The 27182-nt window shown below is 37.4% G+C and overlaps 1 protein-coding gene across 1 annotated transcript in view; it reads right to left on the reverse strand.

Moving 5' to 3' along the window:
• tgm1l1 (transglutaminase 1 like 1) overlaps positions 1-19632 on the reverse strand; it is a 50853-nt gene extending 31221 nt beyond the window's left edge. The window contains exons 1-4 of the mRNA XM_079820625.1: positions 19489-19632; positions 6570-6856; positions 6288-6479; positions 4421-4672 (exon numbers count right to left, since the gene is read on the reverse strand). Coding sequence (XP_079676751.1) covers positions 4421-4672; positions 6288-6479; positions 6570-6855 — 730 coding nt within the window. The 5' untranslated portion in view covers position 6856; positions 19489-19632. The remainder of the gene's footprint in view (positions 1-4420; positions 4673-6287; positions 6480-6569; positions 6857-19488) is intronic.
• Between the last annotated feature and the right edge of the window lie 7550 nt (positions 19633-27182).

Raw genomic sequence — 27182 nt, forward strand, 5'->3', positions numbered from 1 at the left:
TAAAACTAGTCAACCTCTCTTACAATGGCAAAATTAGTTTAGCCAGTGAGTTATAGCCAGTAGATGCAGTGAAGCCAAAGCAGTTGTTAATCCAAACTTCTGCAAGAGCATGTTCAATCCTCAAGAGGACTGATGTAAGTCACTGGGCCACAGGAGGAAACTCGCACCTTCATGTTATATTGCATTAACAGTTGCCTGTGTAATATTTTAGGCTAAATATATCAGCGTTTCCCAGACATGCTTCAGTGGATGAGTACCTTGGCTTCTCGTCAAAGGATGAGTTTGGTACAGTCATCACCGCTGCATGACATGACGTAATTCATGAATGCATTGCATTCTCTGTGTGGATGCAAATACTACTATGGCAATCATGAGCATAACATATCTTCTTAAAGGATTATGAAACCCTAAAACATTTTTGAGATGTTTACAGGGATAAAACAATGATAGTGCTCATAGTTTTTTTATTAAAGGGCCCCTATTTTGCAGGTTGCTAATTTTGTTTTGGAGGTCTCCTACAATAGATTTACATGCATCCAAGGTCAAAAAACACTTTAATTTCCTCATAATACACATTGCAGTATCACCTTTTTTCTCACAGTGTCTGAAATGGTTTGACATTTCATACATAACGGTGTTCATTCAGCTCAGAATATCTCACATTGGGTGTCTCTGTCGAAAAAGAAATATATAACATGATCTCTCATGACTCTTGCCACTAGATGGCCTTATAGCTTATATGGAGCTGCTTATAATGAGCTGTTCCGCTGGGTCCTAAAGTCAGTTCTCGAGTTTATCTCTTCAGTGTGCATTCAGATACACATGTAGACATTCTAAAATATTTTTAGTTTTTTTAAGTTTAGTTTTAATTTTGACTGTTTTTTTGAGGTTTTTCTATGTATACTGAAGCATTCCTCGCATTCCTAAGGGGGTCAAATTGGGACTGATTTATTCCTTTTTTTATTTCAACTACATAAACTCCTCGAATCCAGCCAATTTTTGTGTATTCATGGTTCAAGTGCAACAAAAGATCTAAAATCTTAGACCACTCCGACGAACACTCAAATTTTTTTTTTATTATTATTATTATTTTGGGTAAATTACCCAAGGGACAGATGAGCATTAAAAAACGAACACTTGAACTTACATCATCGTGATAAAAACTACCAAAAAGTACAGAAACCATCTTTGGAATTTTTTTATTTTAAGCATAATTTAGGTTGGCTAATGTTCCATTTGTTTACATGGTGAGTAGGGCTGGGCGATATGGCCTAAAAAAAATGTTCACAAAAAATCCGATTTACGATTTAAATAGATTTTTTCCCTCCTACTTAAAATCAATCTGCAGATGACAAAGAAACTGTTCAAAACAAGTGAACTTTATTTTGTTTTTGTAAAATATTTGCGGCTTGGTAGCACATACCTGGGGTCCAAAACTTTCAGCATGTGAACAAACTAGTCAAAGGTTTATGAATTGATATTCAGATAAAATTAACTTTTATTAAGAACAGTAATGTAAAAAAAATTATAGGGAAAATTGTAATTATTAAATACCTTATTAAATATAGGTTACCATTGTTCTTTAATAGTATCACACTGAACTGACTAACAGCTTCAGTGACTATTAAAGGAGCTCTTTACTTGGTTTCTGGTTAATTTAGTCACAATTTGGAGAAAAGTTTTGTTTTTCATTAGACTTTGTGACTTCCAACTTTTGTCCATATATTAGGGAGTGTAAATGGCTTATAATAGTCAATAAGTGCTCCTATGCCACCATCTACTGGTTATAGTGGAAATTTCATGTCTTTTTAAAATAAAAGTGCTTGTTTGCTAGCCTAGAAATCTAGACGCACCCTAGCAGCAGCAAATGTAATATGCAGCCAGGGTCGTCGAGCAACTCTCCGTTGGCTTGCGAGCTGGAAAAACCAAACTCTGGTCAGGCAAATCACATCATGTACAGAGTCGGTGGGCGGGCTTAACATAATGACGGCAGAGTTGCGGCGATCAGCGGTCTTACGACTCTGGAAGACTTGGAGTTCAGCTTTTCTTTGAGAAAAGAACAAAGAACAGCACTGAAGTCATTCTTCAGAAAGGAAGATGTGTTCTGAGTTTTGCAGACCAGATTCGGCAAAAGTTTAATCCATCAACTAGCTCCGCTTCACCTTCTTCGTTGCTCTGGTTGGTTGTAGCGCTATCCTATTGTGTGCAGAGGGAATTTGAAAGACAACCGTTTATCCCGCCCCTCGGATTGAGCCCTGCCAATGGTGTGTTCCCAGACCCAACATCTTGATGTGGGTCTGGCTTGTCAGGCTACTTGTTTGCCACAAAGTGCAAACCTTTAAACTTTTAGTTTTACAAATCATCACATTAAAAATAACATTAAAACTGGATAATATTCACTTAGAGATTTGAAGTGCTGGAAAAAGTGTGAAGCACTTGAAAACCCTTGAAAAGTGCTTAAATTTCAGTCTCAAAAGGTTGTACTTTTTTTTTTAATAACATAAAAAAAAAACATTCGCCTATTTCTTCCGCAATACCATGTGGTGTTACTACAGTAAATCCATGGTGAATGTTTATGATTTGTGGACTGAAACCCCTGAACTTCATTCATGGCTCAATATTTCTCCTGTTCTCCCCGTCAGTGCTGTTTGATCTGATATCTGTGGTTTATAACAGAGAATTCTGCGGCGAACGCTTCCACTAGATCTCGCAGTAGCGATGTTATTAATTCTGTGGTGAACTCAAACGCTTTCTCACTGGATCTCCCAGCGCTGTGTATCGTGTCACGCGATCGGCCCATGTATGAGCTTGCGCTGTGCTGTCTATTATTGCTCCGAGCTGATAAACGTTCAGACTTCAAAAACACTTTGCAGTGGGGTATTGTTTGTTCTGCGACTGACGGCGAAAAACCGAACCAATTACGAAAGACACTGTATGTTGTAAGATGACACTGCCCTTGTTGTTTGTGTATCTCTATGCCAAACGCGCAGGGGGAGGGCTGAGCCCTGAGGGGACCTTTGGCGGATGTTAAAGACAAAAAACGATTTTCATTCAAACAAGTTGACGTAGGGCTGGGCGATAAAACGATAACGATATGTATCACGATAGACACGTAATCGGTATCAATAAAAAATACGTTCAATAAAACGTCAGATCATTTTTTTTCTTTGTCGGAAGAAACCAGAGGTCGCGAAGCTAGTTTGGTTGCATGAACAAAGGCACTCACTCTGTGGTAACCAAGCAACGTAGGGAGTGACAGGCTAACAGCCAATCAGGTAACGATAACTGTATCATGTTTGGTTGCGCCATATTGTTGTCTCGTGTTGGATTCATTCTTCAGTAAACAGAACCGGCGTGGCATGATAAGTGGAAAATGAGTGCCACAGCGAGCAAGGAAATTGTTAATAAAACAGGAAAACAAGCCAGCTCGCCAGTATGGCAGTTTTTTTGATTGTATAAGTCTGACCGTAGTCAGACCAATGTCGTCTGCAAGACTGTCGTCCCCACCAAGACTGGTAATACCACACACTTGATTTACCACCATAAGCCTTGTTTATACCTCCCCTGACAGTGCGCGACGCGCAGAATACTCGACGTGCTCGCCGTTGTACTATTCTTGACTTTGGCTGAATCCGAAATCACCCCTAAACCCTCAATCATTATTCCCTACGTTAGTCCACTGATATAGTTCACTTGAAGGAGTGAATGAAAACAAGTGAGCGAATTCGGACAGCCGCTGTGTGTACATCAGCTGTACACTTGTTATTGCGGTGAAAAGTGGGATAGAATGAGTGCACTCAATAACATCCACTATGGTTTCGGACACGACTGCAAATAGCTGTCCCTTCAAATAGTGCCCTATTTAAGGGTATAGGGTGCAATTTCGGATTCAGCCTTTGAAACTACACGGAGAGGTACTTATGACAAAGCATCTAAACGGTAACAGTTACAAAGAAATAACGGAGGCACTGCACCTTAATGTTAAGAGATAATTGTTAAGTGTTCATTGTGATTTTAGACTTGTGTTTAAATTTTAATTATTTGAGTGTTTTCCATGGTTGTGTTGACATTTCTGCCTTTATAAATGAGGGGATTATAATCAGAGGAAGGTTAAGTTTAAAATAAAAATGTTTAAATGTAAAAAAAAATATTTTAAATAGGTCATAAAACATATAAAGAATTATTGATATCAACCGATATGAAACACTTATATTGTGATACAGTCGACGTAAACTACACATTCGAGTTAATCAATAAAATCGATTTATCGCCCAGCCCTAATGGAGAGAACGGGGTTTATGAGCTATACAACATCCAGCCACCTGGGGGTGATCTAAATGCTTTGGCTTCACTTTTGTGCGGCACACCCATGTATTACGCATACGATCGCATATGTTGGAACAAAGTCTTTTCGTCTTACCTTCACACCAGGGATTGAAGAGCATGTAAATGTCTTTGTCAGGGTCGTGCGTGGTAGTTTCGCCCGTCTTCAGACATTGCGTTGCGACGGTCAGCTTGTACTTTCCGATGACAGCCGTGGCGGGGGAGTTGACGGACAGCTTGACTCGGTTGATGTTCTGCTCCACGATCTTGGCCTCCCAGCGTTCATCCTGGAGTTCTTCCACCACTGGTATGATGATGTGCGTGCCCTTTGACACCAGCGGGAGCGGCCCTGAATGACGACACGGGCATGAAACACATGGTTTGAGAAGAATGTGATGAATTTGTTTCGAAATGATTGGTAAATTATTACACGAGGGAGAGGATTCCAGTCAAATCCAAACAATCCAACTATGCTGAAATACTGTGATTCAGTCACGCAAGATCGGCCAAAGGAGTTAACTGGTAATAAAACACATAAGACTCCTTCCCTTTTCAGTTCCTGTTCTTTGTGTAGAGGACATCTGTGATTTGTTAATAGCTAAAAAAGACATGCATTTAAATGTTTATGAGTCAGATGTGCAACTTGTAAGTAAAATAGTGCACATGATGTTAGCAGAAAGGGAAAGTCAAAAGTTATTACTTTTTAATGAAAAATTACTTCCATGATCCAATCAATATCCAGATTTTTTTCCTGACATTTTTTGGGGGTTGAATATCCTGTTTCAGGACAAATTTGGACGTGATGGATTGTGAATCTGACCACATGAGTTATCTTGTATCAGCGTGAAGTGGTTTTACTGCTTATCTTTCACTCCCTAAACTTCCTTTCTCTTCAAAAGAGGTGAGCTGTCTCACTGGGTGCGGTTTGAGAGAGAAATGTCAAAACCACAGATGTTTATCAGTGAGACGAATACTAGGCTGAGATGAGCGCTGTGTTCAATCTGCAGTCAACCCAAACATAGAAAGAAAGTCTATACTTGAAATAATGACAACGTGATCTTTTTGTCCATGAGAAAATGTTTACAGGGGGACTGGGGCTGTTTGTCACACATTTTACTCCGGTGAATTTCTTATTTCTGAATGATTAATACCTTGAGGTCTTGACTATAAAAACGCCATTGAATATTTCCACAGTTATCGGCCAGGAAAAAATATACAGTTCAATGAACTCTGGTTGACTGCTTGTGGGGCATATTGTCACAACGGGAACTTGCTGTTTATTGACACTTATTTGGACAAATAATTAGGGATGTACCGAAATGAAACTTCAGGATGCATTTGGCCGAAAACCGAAAATAAATAATAAATGAAGAATCAATTAATTAATCAAACTTTTTTAATAACCAACACTCAAATAGCTAAAACTGAATTGTACAACATTTTAATTTGCACATGAGGCAGTTTTTATAACAACTTTTTAATAACAATTGTTTTTAGTCTAGTTTGTTGGTGAAATTAAAAGGAGAATAAATTGTAATAACTTGTTTTCATGACAAATTTATTCAAACATACATTCTGTAATTCCCGAAAATGTTCAGTAGCTGAAATGTCGGTGCATCCCTACAAATAATACCTCTGTTTGAAACATTAATTTTTATTTTTTATCTATCTATCTATCTATCTATCTATCTATCTATCTATCTATCTATCTATCTATCTATCTATCTATCTATCTATCTATCTATCTATCTATCTATCTATCTATCTATCTATCTATCTATCTATCTATCTATCTATCTATCTATCTATCTATCTATCTATCTATCTATCTATCTATCTATCTATCTATCTATCTGTCTGTCTGTCTGTCTGTCTGTCTGTCTGTCTAAGATTTTACTTTATGTTTGAAACCAACATACAAAATAGATAAAGCACGTATTTATGTGACTTCCCCTCACGCTCACCTGTCTTCAGTTCCAGGTGAAGTTTATCTGTGTTTGGGTTGAAAGGTCGTGAGAGCTCGAGCTCAGTTTGAAACGTCTGTCCTCTGCGGATGATGAGCTGGTCACCGTAGTATTTATCCGTGTGATGCTCCTTCTTGTTGCGATCAGATTTCCGGCTGAGCAGATCCACAGAACGCACTGCTAGAGACAGCTCTGATGGGAAAAGATGGAGAAAACACATTGAGTTTGAGGAACTTCAGATGAAGTTTTTTGTATTTGTCTGTCTGAGACTGGGCTTCTCACCGGTTAGCTCTGTATCACCGCTGGGAGGCACTGGAGATGCCGGCTCTTCTTTTTCTCCCTCCCCGACAACCGCACCCTCCGTTTCATTGGTAAAATCATACGAGGTGCTCTGTTTCCGGATGCAACATGGACAAGCCTTCCGTAACCAACGTTGACATCCGCTCTCTTCTTTCTTCACTTTGGCCTCTGTGTTTTTCTCAGGGACGGCCCGGCCATTGCTTTCAGAAACACCGTGGAAACGGCCGACAGCGGAGTTATCTCGGATTGACAGTCTTTCTCCTGGCATCCTGAAAGACATCAAACATACAAGATCTCATAAATCAGAGAGCCAAGATTTAAGTGAATTAACTATATCATTCTAGCATATGGCTATCGTTAAGCATTAAGCATTTGCATAATGCATATGTCAAGATATTAAAAGTGGAACAAAAACAAGTTAAAGATAGATATGGGCCTGGCTCAAGGAAATGTGTTTTGTTAAATGAAAGTTTTTGTTATTGAGGTCAACAAGTCCATTCCCCTGCTTATGTTCTCTAGCAATACACATGTAACTAATTAAAACTTGGTGAAAGTGAGAAGGACTTTAACATTTGCACAAAACAAGGGTGATACATTTGCATCCAGTGTGAATCACACAAGATAAGTTCATAATGCAATAATGCAGTTTAACCTCTTATGCTCTGGGACCATTTTGCGGGATTTCCATATTTGTCCTACCCAAATTGAAAAGCTTCCCATACCAACATACAGTGGTCTAAAAACACAATTTTGGTGTCATTTTACAGGAAATCCTTTGAAGTTACATAAACCACTGCCAAATCCAGGCGGAAATGGTCCCAGAGTAATTTACTGTAAATAAGTTACTTTGTGTAAAACAAATGCCAAAGTGATGCATATCTCCAAAGCTCCTCAACAGACATTTAAAATGTATTAAATTTGATGATGTCATTCCGGACCCTGATCAGGGTCTGCAGAGTTTAAAAGGTTAATTGTTTCTTTTTGTATTTTCTCATTCAAGACTGAATTTAAATGATGTTTAAAGATCATACTGGAAGTAAGAAAACTGCACAAAATAAAAGTCTGTACACAAAATTGGTTTAAAATGCAAAATATATGTTTTTATGATGATAACTGGATGCATCTTATGGAATTAAACGTGGCAACAATGTTGCACACTACCACTAGATAAGAGAAATCATTGGATATTGAATACAGTTTCCCAAACTATATATACTGTATGTATGTATATATATATATATATATATATATATATATATATATATATATATATATATATATATATATATATATATATATATATACAGCCTAAGGCTTTCTCCCATGTTACATCATCAAAAGGTGCATGAATTAAAGCCACCATGCATAGAAATAGCCCACATAAATCTGCGTTTCTCCAGTGTTGTTAAAGTAATTGCCTATTTGGTTGTGAGCTGTAAACTTCAACATGCTGCTTAAAGACAGGAATTTCCCAGCATTGCTTCCACCACCAGATCTGTTTCAGATTGCCATTGCCAAATAAACATCAGTGATTAATCACAAATGATCAGTGATCAGTCATTTTTTGGGGCAAAATAGATTAAATCAAGAGTAAAAGAAATGCTGACGTTGCATCTGTGTTCTGTCACAGTGACGCTGAGTAAACACTGAAAATGAGAGCCATGTGTTTTCCTCCGAATGGCCTTGTGCTCTCCCTCCATCTCCACAACATGTTTTCTTCTGTTTTCTCAAGACATTTCTCACAATTACCAAATTCCAAGCTCTCAACAACCAGCCGCCACTCATTCCCTTAAGTTTAACAAACCAGACACGCCTCTGCTGTGGTCCCTTCTCTTCCCTTTAACAATGGCTTCTCCTCAACCGCAACAGCAAATTGACTTTTTGTGGTATTCTTTTCATATGATTTTTATCTTAAAACCCCAATAATCTTGCTTTGAAGCTCTAGAGGAGGCAAAAACTGTCTCAACAGATATAGCTAAATAGATATGTTTCCATCAACCTCTTTTTATGTGCATTTTGAGATTTGGCATTAAAAAAAAATCTGGATTGGATCTATATGTGCATTAAAAAACGTATGCGCTCAATTGAGGCAGATACATTGTTTTATCCGATAAGAAAACGTGCATATGGCAAGCCGTTTTGACTTTTATTCATTCACAGGATATGAATTCTTGATATCAACAATTCAGTTGTCTCTAGTTAAAATGCTCATTTTAATTTTCACTAGTGAAATGTCACCATAGACTGCCATTCAAATTAAAATTTTGATTTCAACAATTCAATTGCCACTAGTGACAATATTAGTTTCTGATATCATGAATGTGATTGTTACTAGTAAGAAAGCCATTTTAGAAGATATCTGAAATTATATTGATATCAGGAATTAAATTTGTGATATCAACAATTAAATTCCTGATATCAACAATTGAATTTGAATGACATATCAATAATTCAATTGCCACAAGTGAAAACTCAATTGCTGATGGGGGTTGGGAATCTTAAGGCACTTAATGATCCGATCCGATTCCGAGAGTAACGATCCAATTCCCAAAACGATTCTTAACATACTTTAACTAATTATCCTGCTGTGCAAATACATGAACTTTACATTTTAACCAAAATTGGAGTTAATATGCTTTTTGTTTATAGTTATAATATCTGTTTGACAGTATTTCCATATTAAAAATGATTATGAAGATTGCTTTCAATATTTTATTTTATTAACAAAGTTATATTCAGGATTAACAAGCTCTGGTAAGCCATAATTGCAAAGAACAATCATTAAAGCTACACTGTGTGATATTTTCCCCCATCTAGCGGTGAAAAGGTATATGACCATCCAGTGAATATTAGTTTCTGTTCCTCTCAATTCAATTTCGTTTTAACTCCTACGGTGGCCGATTTAGTCCAAGATTAATATGGCTTCCAGTTCGACCTCGTCCACATTCGACACGGTGCCATCGAGTGTTAAAACGCGACAGGCGAAGCTTGAATTTACGGGTATGTCCCTCTTTGGCTAATGTACTTTCAAGATGGAGGGGCAACATGGCGACCGGCATTCGAACCCCTTACCCGTATGTATTTTCAATGGCATATTATAAACTTACAAGAATACTTTATTACTTGAAAGAAGTAAATATACATTAATTAGCACATATATTTTTGAAAGAACGAAGTGTTTTTAGCTAAGAATAAACTAAAAAAGTTACACAGTGTAGCTTTAAGAATAAACAGTTCTCAATTTACAACTAAGTGTGACTATTTTTCAGTTTCTTTAGAACATTTTAACAAAGAATTGTCTTTGAACCAAAAAAAGTTTCCTTTCAAGTCAAGTCAATTTTTATTTATCACATTTAAAAGCAACAGAGTAACGCCAGGTAAGCAGGTCGTAGTTTGTCCATTTTATCTTCAAATTCACCCTTCACCACGAGTTTGATTGACAGGCGATCTGACCAATCACATCGCTGAATCTACCGGTTTGTCCAACAAAGCAGTTAGGAGAGTTAGTAGATTAACGTCGGTGGACTTGAACTTGAAAAACGGTGTTTACTAACGTCTTTCCGCAGTTGAAACAACATTTATTTTAGTGTTCATTCTTGTTAAATTTATGCTTATCAATGAACTAGAAGGAAGAGATGATCGGTTCACGAGCAGCTTTAACTGAGGCGCTACAGCGATCACGACACATTAAAGAGCCAAAAACGCTATTTGTGGTTTACATTTCTTTAAAAAAGACAACATTTTAAACAGTTTAGACTTTGTTTCATATCAAAGTAACTTGCTCTGTCCTGTCTGTCGGCGTGTTGTCAGTGTCCTCTTTGCTCCGCGATGTATTTTCTCTACGTGAGAACATGTTTGTGTGGTGTGAGAAGCCCATGCCGTGTCGGACATAGCAACAGTAACTAAAGGGGGCGGGTCTTTGCAAACGGTCAATTCACCAGCATACAAACGTTCATCTATCAACGGGTTTTTCTGTTTGGCCAGTGACCGTGCGCGCACGGTGGTGAAGAAGCAGTTTGAATTGAACACAGAATCGATTCTGAATTTTTGAGAATCGATTCTGAATCGTTAGATAACGAATCGCGATGCATCGATGCATCGACCTTTTCTCCCACCCCTAATTGCTGATATCAAGAATTAGCATTTTAACTAGTTGATTATCAAGTATTCAAATCCTGTGAATGAATAAAAGTCAAATTGGCTTGCCATACATGTATAAATGCGCAACAATGTGCAACAAAAAACTCACATGACTTTGCCTCAACAGAGGATGTGATTGGATAACTGGACTAACAGCATTGCACAGTTTCTCAAATGTTGGTTTGGTCATTCTGAAATTCCTGAGCCAAAGCCTGTCATCAGAATGATTTGGTTTAATTCCCTCAGAAACGCATCTCACATGATTGAACACCAGCAATCAAACACAAGATGACATGACTGCGCTTATTGTGTTTCATCTGCAGAGTAATTTTTGATGTAGGAAAAAAGAGCCACAGTGGCTTCCCCGAATTCAGCAACTTCCATTTTTATTACGGATATTTCAATTTCCCAGCATTTTGTTCTCTTGAACACATGGGATGGAAATGCTGATTTATTCGGAATGTTTTATGCGATATCCCGCATTTGCTTTAAATGTGCAAATTTGAATGGAAACAGCTAAAAAAATATTTTATTTCTCTCCTCTTCTCTAGCTTGCTTCCCTAATCTACTTGTCTGATAAATCTGGCATTGTGTATTATGAATATTAATGATTCTGACGAATTTCTTCTTATGTAAGTCACTAAATGTATAAATGTAAATGTAATGTCTCAAATGTCTGTAATCCAAAGTCAAAGATTCAAATTGAAACATACTCATCACATGATCTGATCTGCTATCCACATGCATTGTAAAGCTCTATACTCCTACTGACAACTATTAACTCATCACTACTAACTCTTTATTTTTTCTTCTTCAAATGAATTTTAGCTGAAACATCTCAGACTAAGGTTATATGTCAACAAAACTTAACCGAAAGCTGTGAAAAAACAGTAACATTTTTAAATATTTAAAAGAGCTGTAAGCAATTTCGCCCATTTCGCTGACTTCCATCAGATTTAGCCACTGAATTAGACCTCCTTTAAACACATCGGATAACATGTTTGCCTATGTTTACTTTTAGCCAAAAAAGTTTACCAGTTTAATACAATCAAACACGCACTTCGGCTCATAGGTTTGCAGCTGTATATGTGATCATGTGCCGCTCAAGAATGTGTGCAATGCAGCTCTGGATGACTGTGTCACTGAAGCCTGCAGACTGTACACCGTTAACACTACACTAGAGGATAAACATGAATGCTCATAACATCTGCTCTGGCATGTTTTATTCGATTAAGATATATGTACTCATGACGAGACGAGGTTAAACTGTGATGTCTTGAGAACTTCCACAAGGCGCGATGAGTCGCTTCTGGCTTAAAGATTCTCGGAAGAGCCATTGCTCATTCAAAGACTTTATTCAAGCAATTCTCTGTGTTCAACCACGGAGCCGCCCAATTTCCTAAACACAAGCCTCAAGAGGTCACGACCTCTGCGGCCCTGCAGGCACAAAGTGAGGCAGCACTGAAAGGGTTATTTCTGTCTAGGAAGAAGAATCTGTTTAATGCGATTTTCAGAATAGATCTTAACACTGCAAAGTCTGACATATGAAATAATAGTCCGAATAATTTTTTTTGGAATGGAACATTTATTGAAATGACAAAATTCTGCAATTCTGACTTTATATCATGTTATTCTGACTTTATAACTCGCAATTCTGACTTTATATCATGTTATTCTGACTTTATATCATGTAATTCTGACTTTATAACTCGCAATTCTGACTTTATATCATGTTATTCTGACTTTATATCATGTAATTCTGACTTTATAACTCGCAATTCTGACTTTATATCATGTTATTCTGACTTTATAACTCGCAATTCTGACTTTATATCATGTTATTCTGACTTTATATCATGTAATTCTGACTTTATAACTCGCAATTCTGTTATTCTGACTTTATATCATGTAATTCTGACTTTATAACTCGCAACTCTGACTTTATAACTCGCAATTCTGACTTTATATCATGTTATTCTGACTTTATAACTCGCAATTCTGACTTTATATCATGTAATTCTGACTTTATAACTCGCAATTCTGACTTTATATCAAGTTATTCTGACTTTATATCATGTAATTCTGACTTTATAACTCGCAATTCTGACTTTATATCATGTAATTCTGACTTTATAACTCGCAATTCTGACTTTATATCAAGTTATTCTGACTTTATATCATGTAATTCTGACTTTATAACTCGCAATTCTGACTTTATAACTCGCAATTCTGACTTTATATCATGTTATTCTGACTTTATAACTCGCAATTCTGACTTTATATCATGTTATTCTGACTTTATATCATGTAATTCTGACTTTATAACTCGCAATTCTGACTTTATATCATGTTATTCTGACTTTATATCATATAATTCTGACTTTATAACTCACAATTCGGACTTTATAACTCGCAATTCTGACTTTATAACTCGCAATTGCGAGTTTATATCTCAGTTCTGAGAAAATAAGTCAGAATTGCGAGATAAAGCATAAACTCGCAATTGTGAGGAAAAAAAGTAATTCAAGTCAAGTTATTCCACTTTATATCACGCAATTCGGACATTATAACTCGCAATTCTGACTTTATAACTCGCAATTGCGAGTTTATATCTCAGTTCTGAGAAAATAAGTCAGAATTGCGAGATAAAGCATAAACTCGCAATTGTGAGGAAAAAAGTAATTCAAGTCAAGTTATTCCACTTTATATCACGCAATTCGGACTTTATAACTCGCAATTCTGACTTTATAACTCGCAATTGCGAGTTTATATCTCAGTTCTGAGAAAATAAGTCAGAATTGCGAGATAAAGCATAAACTCGCAATTGTGAGGAAAAAAAGTAATTCAAGTCAAGTTATTCCACTTTATATCACGCAATTCTGACTTTATAACTCACAATTGCAACTTTGTAGATGTAAAGTCACAATTGTGAGATAAAAAGTCACAATTATCTTTTAAAATGTTTTATTCTGTGGCGGAAACAAGCTTCCATATGATCATGACCTGAAGGTGGTCATTTTTTTAATTATACAAAAAAAAGCCTCTTACTTGCTAAAAAAGTCTAAACTACCAATAAGGTGACAGAAACAACGTCGTAGATTTTGGACAAATGTTTTTTTTTCTACATTTGTGTATTAAATATGATACAGTAGGCTTTATAGGTTTAACGATATAACATACCAAAAGATAACAAGGTATCAAAGAGATCTCAATATTTAGAGATAGACCATAATTATGATCCTAAGGACTTCCCCAAAGGACTTTTTTTAGGTGAAACATCTTTGCTGTGTTTCAGTTAAGCATCCACGGTGATTGAAAACTAATTTAGGTCTCGTGAGCTATAAAAGAGCACCATCTAAGCTCCACATTTTTCCACTGGCTGTTGCATATCATGAAATGCCACAGGCATTTATGGATGTTTAGAAGGAATCTTTCATGTATACATAGACAGCTATGCTCAGAATGCTAGAATGCAAACTCCAGCCTGACCTCTCCAATGCAGGACAGCCTTTCTCACACATCTGCTCACGCTAAATCAGGATTCACTGTGACCTGACCCATGCATGCTAATATCAGACTCTGGACCACAAAACCAGTCATAAGTCGCACGGGTATATTTATTATATATATATATATATATATATATATATATATATATATATATATATATATATATATATATATATATATATATATATATATATATATATATATATATATATATATATATATATATATATATATATATATATATATATATATATATATATATATATATATATTTAGATTGTTTTGCACCCTCAGATTCCAGATTTTCAAATAGTTATATCTCTGCCAAATATTGTCCAATCCTAAAAAATCAATGGAAAGCTTATTCATTCAGCTTTCAGATGATGTATAAATCTAAATTTAAAAAAATTGACCCTTTTGACTGTGGTCATAAGTGGTTTGTGGTCCAGGGTCACATATGATTATATATGATCACGCTTTAGATTTGGGTCCAATTCTCACTAACTAACTAACTATTAACTACGACTTTTGCCTAAATAAATTGCTTATTAATAGTTAGTAAGGTATTTTTTAAATTTAGATGATGGGTAAGATAAGAGATGTAGAATATGGTCATACAGAATAAGGCATTATAATGGTCTTAATACGTACTAATAAACAGTCAATATCCTAGTAATATGCATGCTAATAAGCAACTAGTTAGTGAGAATTGAACCCTAAACTAACGTGTTACCATATACATACACATACATACACACACGCACACACATTACCATTCAAACGTTTAAAGAAATTAATACTTTTATTCAGAAAGGACATATTAAAATTAATCAAAAGTAAAGACATTTATAATGTTACAAAAGATTTCAATTTCAAATAAATGCTTTTGGACTTTCTATGCAGAGAATCCTGGAATAAGCATTACAGTTTCCACTGAAATATTTAGCAGCACAGCTGTTTTCAACATTGATAATAATAAGAAATGTTTCTTAAGCAGCAAATAAGCATATTAAAATGATTTCTGGAGGACCACAGAAATACATTATTACATTTTAAAATATATTCACATAAAAGAAAGTCATTTTAAATTGTAAAAATACACTTCCCAGACAAAATAAAAGTCGCTGTTTGAATTTAAATAGGCAAATGCTTAAGAGGCTATGATTGGAGCATTATTGCAGAGATTATTATGTGTCCAGCATGTTATATTAAATCCAAACAGCCAGGTTTGCTGTTTTGAACAAATAAATGCAGCCTTCTTTGAAAAATCTTTTTGGTTTTGTAAATGTCCACTTTTTGGACAGTGTGTATGAGGGCTAATGTAACTCCAGCAGCTGGTCTAAAGCCAAAGATAGAGCGAGCAACTTGCAAATATGTGCACATGAGAGGGGTGACTACAGATCTACTCCACTGAGCTGTATTTAGATTTTAAAGGGATAGTTCACCCCACCAAAAAAGCTCATTCTCTTGTCATTTATACACTCGTAAGTGCCTTAAACACCTTTTTTCTTTCGTAAATCACAAAAGGAGATGCTAAGCAGAAAGTTGACACTGCTCTTTTCAGTACAAATGTAAATACAATAGTTTTGTGTAAGGAACAGACTAAAATTTGAATGTTATTCACTTAAAATCTTATCATTCGGCTTGGCGTTCTGTGCAAAAGAGCCGTCTCTTTTTGTATTCCACAAATCATATGGATTTGTAACAACATAAAGTTGAGTAAATGATTTCGGAGGGAACGATTTAACAAAAGCAGTGCACACGTGTGTGTTCGTGTGGGATCTTAGAGTATATTTTATATGGAATCCAATTATTTTAATTTCACACCACAAGGCACATTTAAAATGACAACTCGCCCAACTTGGATACTACGGATACGTCCCAGACTGTTACACCTGGCAACAGCAGAAAACACGATGAAAATAAACAACTGAAGGCACAAGTTCTCACACCTAATGAAGTCATCGTGTGACACACCTTTATTCATCTTCATACTTTTCTCATTTCCATGATGCAGAAAAAAAAACTGGGCTTGTAGTAGAACATGACTTGACATGCTGTTCTTACATCACAGCAAATAGATGTTTTAGACAAGTTAATGTTCTAGTTCATCACAGCACAAAAACAAGTTCCTATTAAGTTATGAAAAAATTATTTATGAAAGTTAAAAATGTCTTTTAAAAATCTTCTATATGAAAGTTCAGGAAACGCACCATTTTATCACTTTGCATGTTCTCTGAAAATTATGAAACAAGTATCAACATTTAAAAAATGTCCAACTAAAACGTTTCATAAACCATGTATAAATAACATTTTTGTGCTGACGTTTTGAGAACATTATTAAAGGCCAGATACCTTTAAAAAAAAAAATCTATTAACGTTACAGGAAGAATGTTTGCTCATAACTTTGAGAGAACGTTGCCAGAACGTTCCCTGTTGGCTGAGATCACCTTGCAACCAATCAGAACACCCTAGCACAGGGGTTTTCGAACTTTAAGATGCCAAGGACCCCCAAATATGATGAATCTTTTATGAGGGACCCCCTTCCTAAAATCCATCTATACATTTTCAAGTATGAAGAACATTTAAACTGTTAGATAAATAGCCAGTGTGGCATTATAAATACAACATATTGTTTCCAAGCTTAAATTGGCTATTCTTAAAGGAACATGCCGACTTTTTGGGACTTTATCTTATTCACCGTCTCCCCCAGAGTTAGATAAGTCCATACACACCGTTCTCATCTCCGTGCGTGCCATAACTCTGTCTGACGCACCCACCCCTAGCCTAGCTTAGCACAAAGACTGGAGGTAAATGGCTCCAGCTAGCCTACTGCTCAATAAGTGACAAAATAACGCCAACATTTTCCTATTTACATGTTGTGGTGTGTTTAGTTACATCGTGTACTAAGACCGACTGAAAATGACCAATATGGCCAGGAACTATACTCTCATTCCTGCGTAATAATCAAGGAACTTTGCCGCCATACCATGGGTGCAGCGGCGCAATGATATTAAGCAGCGCCTGAAAATAGTCCCCAGCACGCTCCCTGTGCAAGCAGATTGTCACGTTGGTTATGTTGATGGAAGTTAACCTATTTTCAGGTGCTGCGTAATATCATTGCACCGCTGCACTCATGGTACGGCTCAAAGTTCCTTGATAATTACGCAGGAATGAAAGTATAGTTCCTAGCCATATCGGCCTAGAAAATCGCAACTTTTCATTTCCCGTCGGTCTTAGTACACGATGTAACTATACACATCACAACATGTAAATAGGAAAATGTTGGCATTATTTTGTCACTTATTGAGCAGAAGGCTAGCTGGAGCCATTTACCTCCAGTCTTTGTGCTAAGCTAGGCTAGCGGTGGATGAGTCAGACAGAGTTATGGCACGCACGGAGATGAGAATGGTATGTATGGACTTATCTAACTCTGCGGGATACGGTGAAGTCCCAAAAAGTCGCCGTGTTCCTGTAATGCTGGGTGTATGATCCTGAAAATGATTTGTATAAACAACTTTCACAATAATGTATGTATGCAGCTTACGTACTGCGTTAAGAATACTCCCTTACAACCCCAGTAAGCAAGATAAAGGGGACTATAGTGAGAAAAACTCACTAGAAAGATACAAAGCAAACATACCATTCTGGAAAGTATGTGGCAATTAAACAGTTAGAATGTTCGGTAGACTTTATCCATTTTTGCTTTGTCTTTTTATTCTCTGAAATGTTCTGGGGACCCCTTAGAACCTTCTGGATGACCCCCAGTTTGAAAACCCCTGCCCTAGCATCCAGGGTGGTTACCCTAGCAACCACATAGCAACCACCCAAACAGATCTCTACCTCTTTATTTGCACCACTGTGGTTCACATCTGTTTGTGTGTGCGTATGCGTTGATTTTGGCTGTCAAAACCAGACCCTTATTGTTGGAATGCTTCAGGACAGGAATGGGTAGGTCCGATAAGACTCATGCACTCCAAACCTACAGCACCTTTCCCTTCCAGCTGCTTTTAAAAAATGTCGCTCAGCAGCTCTCTATTCCGTTTATGAGGGAAAACAGAACATTCAGTATCTCCACCCAACAGAAGCTTTAGTTTGAGGGGTGAATATCTTACCAGAGAGTTCTGCTATGTGTTTATAAAACACGTGCATCTTAAAGGAAAAAGTTCACAGAAAACAAATGATAATTCTGTCATCATTTAAATGAAATGTTAGTCAGTGATAACTGAGATTTCATTAATTCACTGGTTCATAACTGAGAGCTATCCTTTGCTCAACAGATGCTAAACACATAAAAGTTCATGTTTACAGCCGTCGGTGGAGTCATGAGGAGAAGAGCACATGATGGCTAATCACACCGACCAGTTATGTGGAATACACAAAAACCTTGTTTGACTGAATGGCCAAGAAGAAGAAAAAAGTCTTGAAAGCAGCAGCTCCAAGAAATTGGATTATAATAAGTAGTACAAGAAACAGACACATATGCAAAAAGGAAAAAATAGGCTCAATCTGTCTCCTGCATTTATGCAGAAACCAGGGGAGAGTGATGGAGATATACAGATGTTCTCAGGTTCTGAATAACTGAAGTATCTGGACAATGTGAGGAGCTTTTTGTTCAGCTCCCCACCCTATCAAATCAGATACAGCTGGAATCCATAAGCAAAAACATCTGGAGAGCATGCAGTGTCTCTTTAACTGTGTTTCTTTCTAGCCAAACACTAACACATATCCTAAAGTAGATCCAAAAAACAAAAAATGTGCACTCCTAAAAAGTAATGAATGTAATTTGGCTCTTAAATTCTGCATACACTTTTCTCAGAACTTCGAACGAACTTCACTTCTTCAGTTTTTGCTCAATGACTTCATATTTGCTATACGATAAAACTACATTTAGACACGTTAAGTGTGGCTTCAGTCCAAATCTATGCATTGAATGTCCTTAAGGCATAATAAGACAAGCAGCTTCATCAATAAAAAATAACTGTGGCTTGTAACTGTGGTTTCAGTTTCTCAGTTCTCAAAAGTTCACACATCACTCCCCCAAACGGAATTGCAAAGACCTCGTGAAAGTGCGACGGGTCACTTTAATGAACATTAACACGCGCAGTTGTATTTTCTATAATTATGGATGATAATCTGATTTTCAGAAGCTCTTGGAACGGGCAGGTTTGCGCGTTCTGTACGGGGCGCGAGCAGTTCTGCACACATCAAACAACACTGAACATGAGTAAATCAAAAGGTTTCGCCTTACTTTTGTACACTGGTTTTCTTCACAGGATTCCGATAGTGTTCTTCAAATGAGTGCAGCACGCGCAAAACTGGCAGCAGGGTCAGATCAACTCTGCACTAAAACATGCACATATTTAAACCGAGAGTTAATACGCCCATCAAAGACGCCCACCCCCGAAATCACGTGTCTATATCGCTCTATCAACTATCTATCTATCCAATACATTTTTAGCAGTTCACATGGTCAATGTCATAAATTTGCTGATTAAATAAATTGTCTAAATATCAATATTAATAAAAATTTTTGTATCACTCTTATTGAAGATTATGATCTAGTCTTTCACAATGTAAATATCTTAATGGTATCACTACTGTTTCTAGAATGTGTCTGAGTATGAGTAATAAATTCCTCCCCTCCCCTTCACTTGTTAAATGGACAGTTCTCCTAAAGTTGAATTAAAGGGCACAGTGGTGACGGTTCATTAATTGACATTTGGGATAGGAACGCTTACTGTAGTTACAGTCTTGATATTTAACTTTATTCTAGAAGTCCCCTTGAAATCAAAATTGAAGGTTTGTTTTGCCTTTTAGTATGAATATGTTATCTTACTGTTATCTATAAGCTAATGTGTTCCAAAACAATGACACATTTCACATGGTTACACTTTATTTTAAGGTGTCATTGTTACAGTGTAATTATATATTTAAGTACTGAGTAATATTTAGTAACTACATGTACTTACTGTACGGTTAGGGTAGGATTAGGGTTTGGTTTAGGGTTAGTTGTATGTAATTACACATAATTTACAGTTATTACTATGGTAAGTACATGTAACATATGTAACAAGGACACTGTAAAATAAAGTGTAACCTTTCACATTTAGAAGATATAAGCGTTCAAAACTTGCAGTCTCTCCATAGACTGTAAAAAATATGGACCGTGACGTCACCCATAGGATTCTGATGAGCAGTTTTGAAGCATAAAGTAGGGTCGAGCTGGCCGTTGCCATCTTGGCAGTGCGTCATCGCGCGTCACTCCCGGATAACAGAAAATGGGCAAAAAGGCGGGACGTGGGTGGAGCTGAAGTGACACGATGACTAACAGACAGCAGATAAATGGCTATCCACCTGTCACTCAAAGTGGACACGCCCTTAATTACGCAGAACTTTATATATATAATGTTTATATAATGCTTTATATAATGTAAACGAATGAGTTATAAAAAAAATTCCCCCTCTCACAGTCGTCATGAAGGGCAAAATTAGCCATATAGACCAAAACCACAATTTGTACCAGGCTGTAAACATGTTTTATTCTGCTGTAAAGTTGGCCATTTTAACATGGGGCTCAATGAGATTCTGCTCCCTTCTGGAGCCTGTCCCTAGCGGCCAGACGATGAATTGCAGTATATGTCACTTCCCTATTGGCTTCAAGAGAAACTGCGGGAGGTTTCCACTTGAGTCTCTCACTTCCGCCAACATGGATCAATGATTTTGATGACATCACTCTGCACTTCAGCTTCTCATCAGATTTAATGTCCAATCAAATGCTCTCTAGAATCCTCTGCTCTGCCCCCTACATTATAAGTAGACGCTGAAGCTGTGGCTGAAATCGGTCACTTGTTCCCACATTTACTATTTTCTACATGGTGAATGGCACTATATAGGGGATAGGGAACAATTCAGTTTCGAATATGCTTTCCATTGTGGCGAATTAAGTCTGGTTTCACGTCAATGTCACGCGAACCGCCACAGCTCCGGTTCAGAGACACGATGGCACAGAGCGGATCATATGTGCGAGTCGGCACAGACAAAAAAAAAATTATCTGAATCATTTGAATTCTGCACAGAATGCTATAAAGCGACACTCTGGCCGAGCTGTGATATAAACTAAACGGCTATTTCATAAAAGGGGAGGGGCTGTTCGATAAGTCCCTCCCTGTCTTCCTGTTTCAGTGGAAATTAGAGAAGGGTGCAGCTGCAGCCTGGAGGTTTGGAACACCCAAAATGGGGTGGAAGCTCCAAAATAGGATGTGACCTCCTCCTAAAACACATGATGACACTCATGTGTGTTTTTTTTTCCAACCGGTTCAGTGCAAACTCCGCCCCACAGCCGATGCTAAAGATTTCATTGGTCATGTCAATCAGTGCTGATTTCCAATGCTACAACAACTGCTAAACTCTAAACCTATCCAACACCCCAACCCTAACCAAAGAAATTGATTTGCGGATTTGCGCTTAATATGTAAGATTAAAACCACTAGAACAATGTTATATATTTTGTTGACTTGTGTACTTGCATTATCCCAAATGTTTCCAAAAATGTTTAAATCAAGAGAAATAAGTGTTTTTAACCAGGACACATGCTCAATCCCTGCATCATCAAGCTCCGCCTTTGTTTTGAATAGGCGACCTCTAGTCTAGAGGCGAAAAACTACATAGTGTGCCTTTAATAGCGTGCTAAAGAAAATGGCAGTTCTTGAGATAAGCAGTTAATAAGATCATACGAAATGAGAATGCTGAGCCGGGCCATCTGTAACTCCCCAACGGGACCTCACCAGGCAATGGGACCTTTTTAGTTGCACCGAGCGTACCCTGTGAATCCAGGTCCCGAGTCCCGGGACGCACCCGTCACTCATAACAAAGCAATAGAGAACAACTATCCCGTGTGTAAAAAATGTAGATCAGATAGAAACAACGTGTAATTTACGAATGTTTATTTTGAAATGCAAGTCAACGACAATTGGCTGAACCAATGGCACTTTTCTGTGGAGACCCCGCCCCCTTTTGGAGGTTCTGCCCACTTTTGGAGTTCACACATTGAATAATGCTGCACCTTCCAAGGCACTACAGTGGGCCTTAAATTCTTTGAAGGGAATGGGCTATCTCACAAAAGCAATAATTTCCCTTTCTGCTCTAAGAATAGTTTACAGGAAGTGAAACTGCAAAGTGCAAGCTACACCCTTTCACAAAGATCTATGTGCTGTTACGTTTGCTGGTTCAAACAACACTGAGGTGCAAATTTTCCTTTAAAATACCACCACAATGTTCTATGCAATAAGAAACTAAGCAGTGTGTTTTGCTTTCTGTCAAATTATTATAATTCAGCAAGACCACATCCACAATCCACAGGCTGAATTAGACTATCCATAGCAATTTAATCAAGTTTATCTTTAAGACAAGATATAGTCTTTTAGTCTATGTCTGAAAGTTTTGTCTTTGACTAAGTCAAATTGTATCAGACATGCACATTTAAAATCCAATTTCTCTTCAAGGAAAATAGACTCTCAGGGGCGTATCCAAATATTTGTCCAATCAAATTGTCTCCAAACTCTATGAGAATGTTTATTTTTCTAATACCAGTTGAAACATGCCAACACAGAAGTATAATTGCATTTAATTATGTGAATGTGAATTTGTTTTTGGTTTTGTTTTTTTGTCATTGTGGCTGCTCTTTTTTAAGGTTTTTTGATACTTTTGGGAATGTGCTGCATTCTGTTTACATAAACACAAAGTGTAACTGATGAAAAAGTCGGCAGAAGTTCATCAGGTCAATGGAAACTTCTGCAAGTACTGTATGTGGTTTCCAGTAAAACAATTTTACAGGAAAAGAAAACTTCAAGAGTTCACAGTTACAGAAGTGCCTGACTAATCCATAAAAAGGGACCCACTTTATATTAGGTGGCCTTAACTACTATGTACTAACATTTTAATTAATCATTTGATACAATGTACTTATTGTGTACATACATGTTTTTACATTGTACTTACATTTAAAAAAATACCTGCATGTAATTACGTCTGTAATTAATTTCTGCAATACAATTTGAACACAGTAAGTACATTGTACTTATTTTTTGATGTAAGTACATAGTAGTTAAGGCCACCTAATATAAAGTGGGGCCATAAAAAGTTTTCACTCATTCTTGATATAAATTGGTCAATGGCATCATTCGGCGGTTAAATACTTTTGTATAGTGATGTTAAACTTTATTTTTGACACAGACTTGTGATTTTCTGATGCAACTGTATTTCACGAGTTCACACTTACATCAAATTAAATAGAGTAAAGATTATGCGTATTTGTGTGCTGTCCGGGGGTGGGCTCCGGGCTCTGAATTTTGGCCCGAACCCAGAGTATCCCCAGCCCCCCACCCCCCTCGTGGGTAGAGATATCTAGACTGCATTGTATTATGGATTGTGTTGACATCTAATAAGAGTTTATTAAATCAAAGTGAGGAGATGGGGTGGTAGAGGGATGCTAAAAAACTGTCAATGTAAAGAATGTAAATCTGCTGTATATATACACCTCTTATCGTTGATTAAATTGATTAACTTAATGTGCTCCAACTCGTGTTTGATTAGGTTTAATTATCTGAACGTGCTCCTCCTGAAATTTGTTAATAAAACATCACATAGTTTCATGTTTCTCATGAAGAGTACCCAGGGTTTATTTTGCAATGTAGCCTATGACCTAAAAGAGGGAAAAAAATTACTGGTGCTGAGCAAAGAAACATGACATAGCTTTGACGTCAAGAGACAAAATGCGTTTTGCAACTTTTCTCTGCTAAGAGAGGCTCAGGAAATGATTCATATGGTTATATTTCATAACATACAATACATTTGATTGGTTATGACTTCATGGTGTCTGTAGTGTAAAATAAATTAGGCACGTCCAAATGTGTCAGCAGCCGGGTGAAGCATGTGAAGGCGTGTCTTATTTTTTTCTTATCTAAACAAAAATCCATTCAGAAAAAGCGGTTAGGAAATACATCATCATGAGCGGTGTAATTCATCCAGTCTGATTCATCCATAAAACATCCGTTCCTCTAATCTCACAATCTAATCTAACCCTACCCACCCAGTTCAGGTCAGGGACTGCAATACTAAATAACTGAGCTGGGTTAACTTTATTAATGTCTAAATGGTAGTTGTTGTTCTGTGAAAGCTTTCGTAAGCTCTTGCTGCTACCAAGGGCAGGTTTAAGGTGGGGTCTGAGTGAATGCTGGCGATTCACAGAATGAGGGTTACCATCCAGACACAAGCCCAAACTGTCCAGGAGAAACACTGATCTTGAAACATAGAGTGCCCTCTAGAGGCAGAGGCCATATACTGTTCTAAATGTGTCTCTATTTTGGGTTATGACTCTGAGGTCTTCAACCCTGCTCCTGGAGACCCACTGCCCTGAAAAGTTTACATCCATCTTGCTTCAGCTTGGTATTTTTCAAACTGTGAGTCCCCAGGAGCAGGGTTGAAGAGCTCTGCTGTAGACTACTAGTGACCCAATCAATGCATACTGGATTAGCATTATGTAATAAGTATGGGTGTGTACCGAAACCCAGTAAGACAGCAGAATCAATAAGCTCCGACCTTACCGGTTCTGTACTAAACCTTCAAACGTCTGGTTACACTAACAGGCCTGGAATATTAATCTAATCTCGATTTTGACTTCCAATTATTATAAAAAGAAGATATTTGATAGCCTAGAAATCTAGACGCACCCTAGCGGCAGCAAATGTAATTTGCAGCCAGGGTCGTCTAGCAACTCTCCGTTGGCTTGCGAGCTGGAAAAACCAAACTCTGGTCAGGCCAATCACATCGTGTATAGAGTTGGTGGGCGGGCTTAACATAATGACGGCAGAGTTGCGGCGGTTCCGCATGCTACTTGTAAACAAAGCTGGCGAACAGCGGTCTTTGGAATCGGCTTTGGCCGCGACTCTGGAAGACTTGGAGTTAACCTTTTCTTTGAGAAAAGAACAAAGAACGGCACTGAAGTCATTCTTAAAGCAGCACTAGGTAACTTTTCAACCTTTATAATATATTTTCAAACCTCTTGTGATGATACAGCGACTTACAATAGGTTGAATGACACGTCTGCCATAGACTGACGGAGTCTGTATCGTTTTTAATCATACTTTTAAACTTCGGGTTTCGGGTAGTAACCCGAGAAAAAAAAGAACTACAAAATTCGACTGTGTTACGGCATATACGTCACTTCCACCACAACCTCCACTTCCTTAAATTCGGACGTGCGAGCCAAACTATAATTTGTTTGCCGAATGTTATAGTCATGGCCGAAGCAGCATAGAAAAATAAGAAAGCAAAGGTTTTGTCGGAGGAAAGCAAAAAGAGGAAACGAGAAAGTGATCGGATTAAAGGCAGGACGAGGATCAACATTGGGCCAGCGTTTGCTCGTTGGCGTGAGCTGGAGCAAGGAGGGGCTACATTCTTGCAAGTAAACACATAAGACGTACAAAATCATATTTTAGGATACCTAACATGTCTGAGATATTGGTTTATTTGTCTTGCCTCAAGCTATAATGCAAATCGATTTTTCAAATTTGCAGATTCATCTAGGGTAGCTTGATATTATAATATTGACGATATATGGTTATTACCTACCACTCAAACATTGACTTGAAGTATCATATAGATTCCGTAAAATGGTAACCAATAGACTAGGCTACTATAATGACGCTGGCTTGTAAACGTGAGCATCGCGATCATTTGGCGCTTGAAAAAAATAAAACCCATGAAATTATATTCATATGACATGCTGAAACATATGCCACTGTACCTGAGATGAAGACATTTCACACGCGACGCAAGCAGAACACCTGCATGTGAACTCCTGCAGTGTTCAGGGCTATCATAGTTGTCATGTCAACAAATGCACGTGCGATGCATCCACTGATGTAGAATGACAGTTTACGACAGTAGTAGAGGTCAATACTGTTTCCCAACTGTAGGGGGACCCCGAGAGCAAAAACTACCTAGTGCTGCTTTAAGAATGGAAGATGAGTTCGGAGTTTTGCCAACCGGATACGCCGAAAGTTTAATTTATCAACTAGGTCCGCTTCACCTTCTTCGTTGCTCTGGTTGGTTGTAGCGCTATCCTATTGCGTGAGCTAGCCCCGCATTTTTGCTTGGGAAAAGAAGTGCGAGCTGATCGTTTCTCAACGGATTCATTTTCCTACGCTGCTGTATAGTTCTGGTTCTGCATCAGCAGCTAAGTTAGGATTTATGTGTTTATATGTGTTTTCTTTTATTTTGTATTTTTGCTTTTCTGAGAGATACATGTTTTCATTTACAATCTGTGGTAATATTGGATCGATCCGGTTAGGATTCATTCTACATGTGGGCAATTTATATGGTGATTTGGATATCATAAATTATACATGTTAAAGCCCTTGAAATTTGTGACATTTAATACAAAGGGTCTTCATAGTCCAGTTAAAAGAAAAAGAGTATATACGTACCTTAAGAAGCTGGGGGCAGAAATAGTTTTCCTGCAGGAAACGCATTTAACGGACTCCGAGCATAAAAAATTAAAAAGGGAGTGGGTAGGTCAGGTATTTGCATCAATTCTAAGTCGAGGGGAACGGCTATACTGATAAATAAAAATATCCCTTTTACCGTTACAAAATCCGTACTCGACCCTTCAGGACGATACGTAATGATACAAGGGCATATGTACTCTGAACAGTGGACGATGTTAAATATATATGCTCCAAATATTGATGATCACTTGTTCATACAAAATGTTTTCCTTCAAATTGCTCAATCATCAGGCTCTCTTTTGGTGGGTGGAGACTTTAACTTTTGTCTTGACAATGTACTTGATAGATCTTCGACTAAACCAATGCCTCTTTCTAAAGCTGCAAAATCTACCACTGCTTTTATGAAAGATTTAAATTTAACTGATGTTTGGAGGCA

Source organism: Gobio gobio, assembly GCF_949357685.1.
Source record: "Gobio gobio genome assembly, chromosome: 6".
Taxonomy (NCBI): domain Eukaryota; kingdom Metazoa; phylum Chordata; class Actinopteri; order Cypriniformes; family Gobionidae; genus Gobio; species Gobio gobio.